Source organism: Cloeon dipterum, chromosome 4 (genome assembly GCF_949628265.1).
Source record: "Cloeon dipterum chromosome 4, ieCloDipt1.1, whole genome shotgun sequence".
Lineage (NCBI taxonomy): Eukaryota > Metazoa > Arthropoda > Insecta > Ephemeroptera > Baetidae > Cloeon > Cloeon dipterum.
In genome coordinates this window covers 8,485,495-8,499,269 of record NC_088789.1, presented here as the reverse complement: position 1 = coordinate 8,499,269, position 13,775 = coordinate 8,485,495, and the positions used below count along the sequence as shown (strand labels likewise).

Genomic DNA, 13,775 nt, shown 5'->3' with positions numbered 1-13,775 from the left:
TTACGACGCAATATCAAGGCCGCGATCTGCGCTTAGCTCAAAAGCTAGACTTTAGCCCAATATAGACTTTCTGCGGGCGTGAACTTATAAAAGTGCGGTACAAAGTCCAGGTTGCACACTGTTTAACTGTACGAGAGACGAACGTGTATCGCCAACCTTTCAAGTGAGTTAATTTCGATTTATTAATTGTGAAGCTTTTTAGCAGCGTTTTATAGCATATTATACAGTACATTTGAAATGCTAAATTGTGGACCGAAGAGACATTTTAAAATCTTCCACAATTTTCGAGTGCAGTAACTTTCACCGCTGTATTCTCAAACAGCTTTATTTTTGCTGTTGCCTCTGACGTGGTCAATTTTTCACGAAAATCATTGTTAAAAATAGAAATTCTAGACTTTACCGACGACGCACCGTGTTGCATTGAATATTGCAATTTACCATTTTTGCTCGACCGAGGAGTCTAAGAAAGTCTTACTTTCACAGGGGTTATTTCAAAACTTCTCGCAATGATGGACCTACAAGATGACACCAGAGCAGATGACATTGCTGAATTGAAGTTAAAGGCGAAAAATGAGTATAAGGCGAAAAATGAGCATAAGGTGGAAAATGAGTATAAGGCGGAAAGGGACATCGACAGCCACCGTGTGGTGCCTGAAGATGTGCGAGCGAAGCTGGACATGAAATTCGCCGTCCACAGACTGTTCACTTTGCCGATGGGAATGATCAAGAATTACTTCAAATTCAGCAAGGAGCTCGTGAGCAGTGGCATCTACATCGCTGAAGACTACAAACACATTTGCTGTCAATTTTGTGAATTTAAAGTTGACGTAACAGATGTGGATAGCATCAAGGGAAACCCTCATGAGTGAGTACATATTTTATTAATTTTCGTAATTTTCATATTCACTTTGTGTTTTGGGCTGATCTCAATTATGAAATAAATCGGGATGTAAAATTATACTAATATGGTTTTTAAATGATAATAAAATAATTATTACTGATTTTTTTTATCTAACCACTTTCAGTAAATGCACTGGAAGCAGCCAGAAAAACGACTTGCCTCTTCAGAGCGAGAGCGCAATGCAATTCCAAATGCAGTATGAGGCGTTCAGATTGTGCTCACTCCTGAAGTACCCTGACTGGAAGGTGTCCCCTTACGAGTTGGCCAAGACCGGGCTTTTTAAGTCCGGGATGGACAGTGAGGACAAATGCACATGCTACTACTGCCAAATCGAGCTGTGCGAGTGGAGAGACGATGACACCGCATTGGGCGAGCACACCAGATTCGCCAAGGAGCTGAATAGGCCGTGCAGACTGCTTAGCGGAGCGGCCGACCGTGAGCGCGACAACATCCCCATTGGTAGGGAGATAGAGCTGAGCCCCAACGTCCAGCACGACGGAATTGGCACAAAGCACACCGGCGCAGCGACTTTCAAACCGGAGGATGAGCAATTGTCCAAAGAGGAAATGATGCAGCGCCTCCGCGAATTCCTGATGCTGTTGGAGTTGGTTGACGTGCTCAATGAGATGGAGGAAAAAGCACACAAACCCAAAACCCCACTGCAAGCGATTTTCATTGAGCTGCGAAAAGTGAATGGCTTGATTCGCCCCCGTCGATTGTACGGATTAAGAGTAGTTACGAATGATGGAGATAGTTTGGTTTTTACGGGTTTTAAGAAATACAAATAATTCTGTAAAATCAAGGGTAACTTTTTAATTTTTCTTCATATATAGTTTGAATTTAAAAATTAGAATCTTTGTTTGTGTATAATATCTTGAATGCCTATGTATTACTATGTATTGAATAAACAAGAATAACTAATAATTGCTTATCTCTTTTCATGGCTTACTCTCTTGCAGAGCTAAAATAGAAATGTAACTATATACTGAATAATAAAAAATTATACGACAATATCCGAATATTTGTTCAAATTTTCCTTGGCTTGATCTATTGAAACTGCGTGATTATGCAAGGAAGTTAAAATAAAATGCTGCATATACAGCTGTTTATTTTTCGTGATAAATTTTCATAGCAAGCAAGCGAAGTTTTTTTCTCATTTTGTTAGCTAGAAATTACTGTTTAGAATCTCACTTTTATTTTTGACTTGACATTTAATGTGATAGATATTTAAAGAGAATAAACATGACTATATTTATTATATATTGGAAAAAAACTTGTCTGCTCTACTTGCAACTTAAGACTTTTGCGTTTGCGGTTGTAAAAAAGTTGAGATAAGGTATAGAGATAACAAAAAATCAGGCAGTTAGGCTGAGCTTATATAGCCCCCACCGCGGGCCCCTTTCCTTATTGTTTGTTTAGCCTCCACGTGTATAGAGATGAGTATCAACTGCAGACACTATTGAGCTGAATTTTTATAGCAAACCCTGTTTTTATCAGTCTGAACACTTTACGATAGATAGTTATAATATTGTTATCATTAAATTTTCTCGTGGAACCAAAACGAGCGACTTTGCAAATTTTGTAGCAAGCGCGGATAGAATTTGAACTCAATATATATGGCGAATCAAGGAAATAACACAACATAAATTTTTGAATCGCATACAGGAGAGAACATTTCAAGCAGCAACGTGGAACATATAATTATTATTTCATAGACAAATTGTAAGTAAACAAATCAAATAAAGTATTAGACTTTTAAGTCTTAGACTTTATTTATTGCTATTTATACAGCTTCATCGATCTGCTTCATAGACTTTGCAGTCATCCTCTGTTACATTTAACGAAGAACTCACTCAATAATGGGGGATCGATACACGGGAATGTTGCCACTTATCGTGCGCAAGAAATTGTGTGTTTCTATAGGAATCCACAGACTGCTCTCTTTTCCGAAAGATCTCCTAAAACACGATAGGCTAGACCTGGTTAATAAGCTTGCTGCTGCTGGGCTTTACTTCAGTGAAAATTTCAAGACCATACACTGCTGCTACTGCTCTCTAGTTATTCACCTGAGGAACCCTGAAATACCGCTTCCAGACAGAAGAATACACAGGTACATAAAATAGTTTGTTCCGTTTTTGGAAAGCTATTTCACAAACTATTTCCACTCAACGGAAAATTGAAAATTTCGGGATCTATTTCCCTTAACACAAAATGAATTTTTGGACGAATTCAATTTTGCTATTGTTAAAATTCATGTTAAAAAATCCAGTAATTTGGACAGTTTCCAATTTTTTCTCCGACAAATTCCAAATCAAATGGCTTATTTTGATCCTGCGTCCATTAAAATTTAAAAATCAAGTAGAAGTCAAGAAAATATCTAATATACAGTCAGTGCAGTTCAGAGAAATAAAAATGACAATAATTACTAATTTAAACATAAATAAATTGATTCGCAATTTGTTTGCAGGCGATGCAGAGGAAGGAGGAATGGAAATTCAAATCAGCTGTCAGAATCAACTACGGCTGCCCCAATGCATTACGAGATGCACAGGCTGTACTCCCTTTTGAAGCACACGAAGGCCTGGAAAGTGCCCCCGTATGAGCTAGCCAAGACTGGGCTCTACAAAACCGGTCGCGACAATGAAGATAAGTCAACCTGCTTTTTCTGCGAGGTCGAGTTAAGCGAGTGGGATCGCTTTGACTCTCCGCAGGAAGAGCACAGGAAGTTTGTAGAGGATCATGATAAACAGTGCAAACTGCTCGACGGCACCGCCGACAACAACGTCCCAATTGGCGAGGAGAGGGATTTGAATCCTAATGTCAGTCACGACGGTACTCCCAAATATCACGGTGGTGCCACTCCTTTCCACACCGAAGGGGGCTCAAATGATGACGACCAAGAAATGGCAAACGATGATAACGAAGGAGAACCAGATAATGAAGACCAAGAAAGGGCGGGAGACGACGAAAACCCAGAAGAGGAGCACGGCGATAACGATGGAACAGAAGGGCAAGATGAACTTATGGATCTACTCTTAAACTGGGCCGCAAATTAGACATTCTGAAAAATTTGCTCATTTTGTAACAAAGTAAATACTGCATAAAAAATTGATATTTTGAATCATAATAATGAGCTGAATGTAAAAAGCTGTTGAATAAAAATAAACTCCGTTTGACTAATGTTATTTGAGTTTATTTGTCTTCAAAATGTCATTTTAATGTACAAATTCATATATCCTTGTTAAAATATTTGTTTGTTATAGCCTCACAGCCAAACACCTTGAATAGCACTAGAATTCAATGCAGCAGGAACTATATAGCTTTAAAATTTTAGTTACAAAACAAATTTGCTAGCGCGATGTGATTCCCTTTTTTTTTAAAAAAAAAAAAGTTCATCTATATATATGTAGCTTTTCTGTGAATAAAATATCAGTCAATACTCTATAAAATGTCAAAATGGATTAGGAAAAAGCTTTTTGTGGTTTAGCCTTTTGGCTCTGTTTCCTTGCTAGACTTTTTATCGGTTTATTTCATTCAAGATAAGCGACACCCTGATAAAAAGCAACTATAGCAAAAAATCGTGTGTGCCAAGAGATTCATGAAAAAACTTATAAATTATGCCACCGACCTAGGTTTATATTTATTTATTAGCGTATAAAATTGAAATGTAAAAAATAATGGAATACAAATACGTGTTGGATGATATAAAATGGTTTGCATTCAGATCCCGAAAATTTGAACACTATAAAAATATGTTGAGTTTCTTCGCACGTGAAGTTAAGATGGCATCGTTTACGTTTTAAGGAATTTGAAAAAATGTATATATTCAAAGATTAGAAATGAGAAATGTGGCTATATAGATACACAGCGATGAGATTTTAAATTTTAAAACATTATGCCCCGCGCTGACAGACTGTCCGGCGGCACAGTTTCCTCTCACCATTCAGGCGTTCCTGTTGCTGATGTTATATTATGCCATAATATGAGCGTCGCGATTGCATGCATTTTATGTTTTTATTTTCGTCGAAGCGCATATAATAAACAATAACAGTTTGCTTTTTCAAAATATAGCTCTTTATTTTGAGTGCTTCATCCATCCTACAGTTTCCAAAATCTAAACAAAATGGATATATCTTTATTTCAATGTAAATATGACAATTTAAAGAAAACGAAACATCAAATTTCTGATGGAGGGATATCACATGTAATTAATTTAACCTTATATGAAACGGACAAAATTGGCGTTGAATAATTATCAGGTTTTACCATTATAATCAATAACAGTGTAGTAGAAAGTGAGAATGCATGATTCAAAAAGTCGAAAACCAATAAGATGGGAAAAATAGTCGAAAATTAATTTTGACTTAACATTACACTTGTGCGGCCGCGAAGTGCCCGACGTGCCTGCCACCAGGTGCAGCAGCAGCAGGTTTACCATTAAAACTCAAGCTCTTTTGCTATGTTGTATACACACACATTTTCTCACAACGACGCGACAGTCCAGTTAGAGGCGCGCGTGCCGCAAAGGCTCTAAAATATAGATCGTTATCACCAGCGCTAACATCCTCTAATTATATCTAACTATGAAAGTTAAATGAGTATGTTGGTGCCAATTTAAACAAAATCTAAAAATATACACGAGATTGGCCTGTTTTGAGATTCAACTTAGGAATTAAATCAGCTATTTTAAGACCGATGCAGTGCTTGTTTCAATCTTGCTACGTAGTTTCTCTTCTCGCCTTGCTTTATCATCTCGTTCTTTGTTTTTCTTAGCGATTATAAACGCTTGTCTGACGATTTCCCCAAACCGGTTGTTCAGTTTAGACTCGTTATAATCAATCTGCAATACTTTTCTGTTGCCATGAAAGCAGGCATGAAGGTTGCTCAGTATCGCTGTCTTTTTGTACATCCACTTAGATAACCGTCTAATGATTTCGAAATTCCAGCCATTCTTGCCAATGTTTTTCAGAATATACGAATCCACGTCGTGGAAGAATCTGATCTGCGATTTCAGATTAATTATTTCCGCTTCACTCTTCACACGCTGCATGTCACTGACGGCCATCGCTCTTAGCAGGTTCACTACTACGATTGGTACCAAAAATACAAAGATGAAGTAGATAATGCGGCCAGCGTAGGACGCTCGCTCAAATTGAAGGTTGCCAGTTTCAAAACCACCAGCGAACATGGTGAGCGTCCTGAAAATGGAGAAGATAACTCTATTAAAGGACGTATCGCAGTTGCCTTTTTGACAGTCGGATGTTGTGACGTAGAATGCGAAGGCGAAACCGAAGGCTAAGATTAATATCATATAAACAAAGAAAAACTTGAAAAATGTCTTTGCTACTTCATAGAGCAACCGCATGGGAATGGCCAGTTGAGGGTGGTGACCCATTAGTATCATCACGTTCAGAGCCAGAATGAGTGCAAGAACAGATGCCAGTTCTTTGTTGTTCGGGGCAATCGTGAACCAAAAGGTCAATACGACAGTTACTAGGTCAAGCCAGTTATCTAATATGAAAATGTACCTTCTTGCAAAAAGTAAAAATTGAATGAGTTCCCTGAGAGTTAGAATAACTGTGAAGACAAAGGTTACGATTGTGAGGTCGAAAAAATAACTAGGCATATATGGGCTGATGATCTCTGGACGGATGTTTGACGAGCTATTAGACGTATTAGACGATGGTGCTTTTGTGCCGGCTCTCCTGAAATCAATGCTGAATAGCAAAGAGTAGACGGATGCAGCATACACCAGATAAGAAGCCAGATTACACCAATATATCCAGCTGAGGCGCCGCCACTTCAAATAAAGAAAAGCCTTTATGACTGGGTGCTGCAGTAGATGCTTTTGGTACTGCGAGTTGGCTACCGTGATCAATGGCTCTACGTCAGGAAGCATGCCCCCCTTTTTTCTGGCGCGGTATTCTTTTTGTGCATCGTCGAAAAACGCAAAATCTATCTCGACACATACGTTACCGCTATGTGATTTGCTCAATTGTAAATAGTTGTTGAGTTTTTGTTCCAAGAATTCAGGTTCCATGTGGCTAAGAGCAGATCTGCCGTCATTGCTTGCTATAAACACGCTGGCTCCATATGACAGAAGGACCTCAACGATGTCATTCAGCATGTATTTGGAAGCGTGCTTTAGCGCCGTTTTGCCCTGACCGTCCTTGGCGTTGATCCAGTCGAAAAAGTGCGGAATCCTTTCCTTTCCCTCTTTCAACAAGTACTTGACCACGTCCACGTTAGGCTTGGTTGACACGATCGCTCTGTGGAGAAGGGTGTGTTTGCGACTACCTTGGACGACCATGGCTACATCAATTTTAGTTTCGGATTCTGTAAGCAGACCAAAGTGTTTTGGTCCGGCAGCAATTGCTGCGAAAAGAGCTGGATTGGGATCGGCCCCTTTCGAAATGAGCAAGCGGGTCACATCTAGCAGGCGGTTCTTTACTGCACACTCAAGCAGGGTGAATTTTCCCTTGAAGGATTCATTGACTCTGAGATTAGAAGAGTTCTTCTGCAGCCAGGTCGAGAAAAACTGCGTTTTTTCCGCCGCACTAAGCAACGGTTTCTGCAGGGTGTAGACCAAGTCTTCTCTGCCATCTAAACTATCTTCGGCATAGTAATCGCTGCAGCTTTTGTACATTTTCACCCAGTCAGGGTGAGCAGCTTTTATTAATTCTCTGGCCGTGATGTCGTCGAATTTTGCTTCGATATTGACACCTTGCAGCAAGAAAAAGTCCACCAGCTTCCAGAGTTTAAATTTGGCTGCCAGATGAACGGTCGAATACGGCGTACCATACAAGTCAACTTTAGCGTGCACGTCGCAATTCTTATCGCTCAGCATATGCACGCTATTCAGAGCATTTTCTTCCATCGTGTCTCCGTTACTGAATATCTTCCTGAAAAAGGCTTTGCACGTGCTTTCTTTGCGTTGCAATAATCCGATAATGATGCAGTGGATTATCGTTTCGCCATATTGGTTAAGAAGAGTCGCATCAGCAGGGTGCTCAGGGTGATTAATTAAGAGATGCAGGAGACGGTAGTGGCCTCGCAGGGCTGCTGCGTGCGTCGCGATTTGCCCACTACTTCGGTGCACGTTGTGGCGATCGAGAATCTCGGCAGCAAATCGGTGAAGGGTTTCCTCCTTTCAAAATAATTTTTCGATATTAGAAATTTAAACATAGAGGTTGATTTTTATAAAAAAAAAGCAGAGAGTGCATTGATAATTTATAAAAAAATGCCGATATTATTAATAATTGACAAATAAATTGCGGTGATAAAACTGTTGAGTGTTTAGACACTGAGAAAAATCTAGTGCATTGAGTGACGTTACCGACACAATGCTGTGTTAAATCTGATTCAGATTTGTAGACAGATTTAGTTTTTAAAATTATACCTAAATTTTTAATTCACAATCAGAAAATTTCCAGAGTGCATCTTGGTGGAGTTGCTAGTAAACTAATTCGCGAGATAGAAATACATTTTACCTTCACCAGGGGATTTTAAAGGATAAAAAATCAGAGTTCATATTATGTCAAAGATTTCTATTTCTTTTTCCCCATAGAAAAATCCAGCAATCAAAAAATAATTGTATAGAAATCATAACATACACACACAATTTCATGATGATATATTTATGTGCAAAGGTGATTTCTGTTTCTAACTGTGTTTACGCAAAACTTACTTTTACGTTTTCCGTCGAACAAATGTTGAAGAGTAATTCAGAAAGAATAGAGTCGCTGAGTTGTTCGTTGGATAAAATATTTTGAAATTCCAAAAGATCATCTAATCGGAGCGCTTGCTCTACATTTTCACGTATCTTCCACATCTTATCCAAAATCGGCATCTTTTTGACGATCAAATCCTACAAAATATTGAAAATTGCGATATTTTAATCTGGAGAAAAAAGGTGAGCAAAAGTTATAATGTGTTATATTTGCTAATAAATCTAGATCATACGAATGAATTCATGACATTTGGTTGTCATTTTACAAAGAAATAAGACATGTGGTTACGATAGTCGCGTAGACAGACCATAAACACGTATACGTGCAAAGTAGCAACAATATAATGCTTTTCGCTTTTTTCTAGAAAAACAAGTTGTAAAAATTTGGAGAGATAAAAATGTCACTCGGATTTTCACTTTTCACACAGTAGCAATTTATCACTGTCAAGTTTATCGTAAAAATGAAGGGCCAGCCAGAATGTTTTTGCAAGTTCGTATGGCTCAATATGGGGAGAACTTCTTGAAACACAACCTTGAAATCGTTTTAAAAGGCTAATAATTATGCTAACATTAATTTAAAAGAATTATGAACTGAATTGTTTGAAAACATTCGTAACTTAAACATAGTTTCATTGCGAATAAATTCAATATAAATAAGTGTGTAGTAGAGAGTAGACATTGACAGCTTTACTTTGCCCCGAGAATGCAAATGCTAACCAAAATCGCTCTGTTTAAGAAAATAGCGCACGGTATTTATTATTAACTTGCTTCACTATATCGCTCTTCGCACTATGTATAATAATTTATTTTCTGGGAATCCAGCCAACAGCTACAAGACTCGGATTTTCCTATTAGCTACTTGTTTTCCAATATGTAAGATTTTATTTTTTAAGGAGAATTTAGATTGGAGAATTCTATTTAATTACTTAAATTTCCTGTGCAAAAACGATTTAATTCAAGAAAATTCCCTTAACAACATTCATTTTATATAGTGTTATATCCCAAATATTCACTCAGGTATTTAATGAATGTGTGCACGCAGAGAGTGCGGAGTGTGAAATATTTTTAGAATTATTTTTTTGCTCTTATTATCCCTGTTCGAGGACCGGGAAGGGCGCTCACTGCACTAGCACGAATGCTGAAACCCGGGTCCCAATAACACCGCGAACGGATAACATGGGCGCCATGGCACCAGGCCGCACAGGGACCCAGCCCACTCAAGGGCCATTTGCCTCCGCACCGAGGACTGCATTGAAACGCTAGACATTCGTCCCGTGAAGCCAAATCACGCATGCTGGAAAGGTGCAAGCCAGCAAGTAGCGAGTCGGCGCCGGTGCGCCTCCCAGCCCGTTGAGCAATTTGAGCATTTCGAGTCACTAAACTGACCACTTTTTGCCATCTCTGACATTGGGTAGCCAGTATTAGATCTCCGAACTGCTCAAATACATCCCATTGCTTTGACACTCCTGAGAGTGCCTTAACTATGCGAGCCAACGGGCTGGTTCGCTTTCAAGATAAAAAGCGAATAGGTTGCTACGAGAGGTACCATTATTTTACAACAAAACTTAACACGCGCGAGTGTCAATTAATACAAAACATAAGAATTAAATTAACATGAAAAATAATAACTTTATTTTAAAAATAAGTTAAAAAAACATTTCGGTAATCTTCTCGTTAATGGTTTATCACTTAAATTTAGTTTACTCTTGCTTCTGCGGCACCACTTTTGGGCAGTACTAGAGATTTCCTCGAGAAAAGAGATAGCTTTGTACTCTCAGACATTTCTGTGGAGCAGAGAGAAAAAAGCCAATCATACAAAAGTGGTATTTTAATGTCTGCGACAGAATGAAAGAAATACAAATAATGACAAAAATCCACAGTAATATCATGATAGCAGATGTGTTTTTCCTTAAATTAAAAGAATGTTGCAAAAAGTAAATAATGATTACAAAATATTTGATCATTTTAAAAACGGTTACTGACGAGTCAAAGGTATGGCTAAATCCCGATCGAGGCATAGTTTTTAGGTGATAATAAAAAAAGCTTTCTCAACTTGGTGAGCAAAATGGTATGTTAAGAATTTATATAACGTTCTTAAGAGCTCCTATATAAAAGGTACATAGAACAGTGAGAAGCAAAAAATAAGTTCACCTGCAGCTGCTTCGCTGACAGTTGTCCTCAAAGCGCTTTACTGCGAAAATGACTTGTTAAAGCAAAAAGGAGTGATTGTATGAAGAAAAACAAGTGGGTGGAGCGTCCAAACTTCAGGATGTTTGGAGAACATTTATCTTGCATTTTTTTCTTGACAGGTTTGGATAATGGCACGTGCCCACTTTTCTGCTTTATTTTAGGCTCACGCCTGGTAAGCTCTGTAAAAAAGTGTGAAATAATGCTCTGTGAAATAAACATTTGTTAAGTGGCCACTAATTGAGTCACAAAAAGTGCGTGGACGCTGTAACTGAAACACTACCATACTTGATATTTAATAAGCGAGTGGTTAATCAGCCATCAGCCCACACTGACCGTACCGAAAATAAATTTATTAATTCTTGTTCCAAAAATCACTAGAAATTTTTAAATGTTTTCTCTCTTACTTTCTAATGTAGGAGTAGGAGCAGCAGACTTATTCAGTGTCCTTTTTCCGAATAATGCAGTCAAAGACATAAAAAATGACGATGAAATGATAATCATGTTTTTTAATGACTTAAGAAATAGAATTAGGCTATAAACTTTTGACACTATGTATGATAATTATTTGGAATACGCAGTTTTAGGCTTCTTTTGAATTATTCGTTCTGCAAGAACGTACGCGCGCAGCGCTGTGAAACAAACAAGATAGCAAAATAATGTATGTGTAAATGTGTATTATATTTATTGAAACCTGGACCACGCATGAACTAGTCTGGCATTGTGGAACTTTTCATTTCTTAACTTCTGAGTCCTGTTCTAACTGACCAAATCATTTCACGACGTATGAATGTAATATATAGCATAGTTTGATGAAGCCTGAGAGCCAGATTAAGTATGTTCACGAAAATTCCCAAGGGTTATTAGTTATTAGCTTGTGCTTGTCATTAATTTCATAGGACATATTTTAAGAAATCATTTCAAGATAGAAAACGAATAATAGGTTGCTTTGAGAGGAAATTATTTTACAACAAAACTCAACACGCACAGGAGCCAATAATTACTATGATAAAAATATCGTTTTTTTTTAATTTAGCTAAAAGCAGTTAGTTAAATTTTCATTAATGGTGTCAAACCTAAGATCAATGATGCCAAACGCTGAAATTGTAGAATGCAAATGTGCTGTACATATGAAAAAATCAGATACCAGAAGGGCTAGCAAAGAACAAGTCAGGAGCAGGTGATTGAGGGGGAAAAGGGCTGCCTGAAGAGCGCAGTCTGGCAATGTCGAAAAGTAGAGATTCTTTTCATGCTCTCAACTGTACATTGCTTAGTTTTCATCAAGTCATAGATCGCTGATCATGAGTTAAAATATTTTTTTCTTATTTTGAATAGCTGCACCATGCACATTAAAATAATATGCATCTCAATGAACAAATTGGGAAGAAAAAAAATTATAAAAATGAGTAAATTTGATTAGGTGATTTTGCTGTTGGGGTTGCCGTGGTCCACCCATCTGATTCATCCCTATCACCTGCTGCTGTTGTTGCTGCTGACGATACTGTGGTTGCTGAAATATTTATCAAGTCCTTTAAGATTTATCTTAGAAATCAAATAAGAAGTTCACTAAGTTGCGGCTTGCGACTCTTTCAGTTCGAAATTTCTACATTATAGTTGTGCCTGGCTGGCATTGCGTTTAATGTTTTAGAAACAGCGTTACATTAAGTTCAGCTTGAAGCAAGTCACATTTAAGGTGCTATAAATCAGGGCAAAATATATAATAAATCACATACCTATCTATCTTTTGATTATTTTGACATAAAGTAAAATTAAGAGTTGATTTTATAGAGTTGGAAACTGGACACCATAATGTTGAGATGATCCTTCTTTTTAAACTAATTACAACTAAAGTAGCCAGTTCAAAAGAGAAAATTTTTAATTGAATTCAGCTAATTCATAATATTCCAGGAAGAGATGCAGAAATGGTGTACCTGTTGCAACAGATGTCTCAGTCCAGGGTTACTTGTCATGGCAGGTCCGCTAGGTCGGATCATTCGTTGCTGCGGGGCCATACCTTGTGGTTGCATGGGCTGAGCCATATTCATCTGTCTCTGCAGCTGGGCGCGAAGCTGGTTTTGCTGCTCTTCTTGGAGGTTCAAAGAATCACCATGGAACTATTAACATGATGAGCAAAATTAAATGCCAATCTCAACAAAGAGTTAGTACTAGAGCAAAATTAGTTCACAACATGCTAATTGAAAGAAAAGCTTGACTATATTTAAAATAGAGCAGGTAAGTCGATATTTACCCCGATAACCTCCATCATTTGACGGCTGTACTGCTGTTCTTGCTGCTGGGCCTGCTCCAGAGTGTGTCGCAGCTGCTGTATTTTCCGCAGGTTCTGCTGTCTGGCCTCTACTATGTTAGGCTGCGATTGCTGCAGCAGCGGCCTGATTTGCTGCTGTGTCGGGCCAAAGTTTTGAAAAATTTGTAAAAAAAGTAAATAATGCATAAAAACAATATTTTGAATCATAATAATGAGCTTAATATATACAGATGTTGAATAAAAATAAACTCCGTTTAACTAATTTTATTTGAGTTTATTTGTCTTCAAGGTGTGGTTTTAATGTACAAATTCATCTTTCCTTGCCAAAATATTTGTTTGTATAGCCTCACAGTCAAACACCCTGAATCGCACTAGAATTCAATGTAGCTATCAAATTTTAATTAACAAACAAATTTGCTAGCGCGATGTGATGCCTTTTTTAAAGAAAGTTCACCTATAGCTTTTCTGTTAATAATACAATACCAGACAATACTCTGTGAAATGTCAAAAAGGCTTAGGAAATAGCTTTTCGTGGTTTAGACTTTTGGCTCTGTTTCCTTGTTAGACCTTTTTATCGGTTTATTTCATTCAAGATAGGCGATACCCTGATAGCAAGCTACTAGCAAAAACTCGTGTGTCCCAAGAGAATTCATGAAAAAACTTATAAATTATGCCACCGACCTAGGTTTATA

At 37.8% G+C, this 13,775-nt stretch overlaps 4 protein-coding genes across 7 annotated transcripts; 2 read left to right on the top strand and 2 right to left on the bottom strand.

Moving 5' to 3' along the window:
* Positions 1-34: 34 nt before the first annotated feature.
* LOC135944534 (uncharacterized) lies at positions 35-1,912 on the top strand. Its single transcript, XM_065491555.1, has 3 exons — positions 35-163; positions 484-865; positions 1,026-1,912. The coding sequence occupies exons 2-3, from the start codon at positions 507-509 to the stop codon at positions 1,687-1,689; spliced, it is 1,023 nt and encodes a 340-aa protein (XP_065347627.1). The 5' UTR covers positions 35-163; positions 484-506; the 3' UTR covers positions 1,690-1,912.
* A 379-nt stretch (positions 1,913-2,291) lies between these two features.
* Positions 2,292-4,077, top strand: LOC135944535 (uncharacterized). 2 transcript variants are annotated; one of them, XM_065491557.1, is made up of 3 exons: positions 2,292-2,623; positions 2,693-3,011; positions 3,369-4,077. In XM_065491557.1, exons 2-3 carry the CDS (start codon positions 2,761-2,763, stop codon positions 3,955-3,957), a joined length of 840 nt encoding a protein of 279 aa, XP_065347629.1. In that variant the 5' UTR covers positions 2,292-2,623; positions 2,693-2,760; the 3' UTR covers positions 3,958-4,077. The 2 variants fall into 2 exon arrangements, with proteins under 2 accessions (XP_065347629.1, XP_065347628.1); XM_065491556.1 differs by having other exon boundaries at positions 2,292-3,011.
* An 885-nt stretch (positions 4,078-4,962) lies between these two features.
* Positions 4,963-10,841, bottom strand: LOC135944520 (uncharacterized). Of its 3 annotated transcripts, XM_065491525.1 has the most exons (4): positions 10,782-10,841; positions 10,335-10,414; positions 8,589-8,768; positions 4,963-8,048 (listed from the first exon to the last, which is right to left on the bottom strand). In XM_065491525.1, exons 2-4 carry the CDS (start codon positions 10,410-10,412, stop codon positions 5,583-5,585), a joined length of 2,724 nt encoding a protein of 907 aa, XP_065347597.1. In that variant the 5' UTR covers positions 10,413-10,414; positions 10,782-10,841; the 3' UTR covers positions 4,963-5,582. The 3 variants fall into 3 exon arrangements, with proteins under 3 accessions (XP_065347597.1, XP_065347600.1, XP_065347598.1); XM_065491528.1 differs by lacking the exon at positions 10,335-10,414 and having other exon boundaries at positions 10,782-10,826; XM_065491526.1 differs by lacking the exon at positions 10,782-10,841 and having other exon boundaries at positions 10,335-10,565.
* Positions 10,842-10,983: 142 nt separating this feature from the next.
* LOC135942361 (nuclear transcription factor Y subunit beta-like) lies at positions 10,984-13,269 on the bottom strand. Its single transcript, XM_065488434.1, has 4 exons — positions 13,066-13,269; positions 12,749-12,931; positions 12,260-12,327; positions 10,984-10,999 (listed from the first exon to the last, which is right to left on the bottom strand). The coding sequence occupies exons 1-4, from the start codon at positions 13,267-13,269 to the stop codon at positions 10,984-10,986; spliced, it is 471 nt and encodes a 156-aa protein (XP_065344506.1).
* Positions 13,270-13,775: the final 506 nt, after the last annotated feature.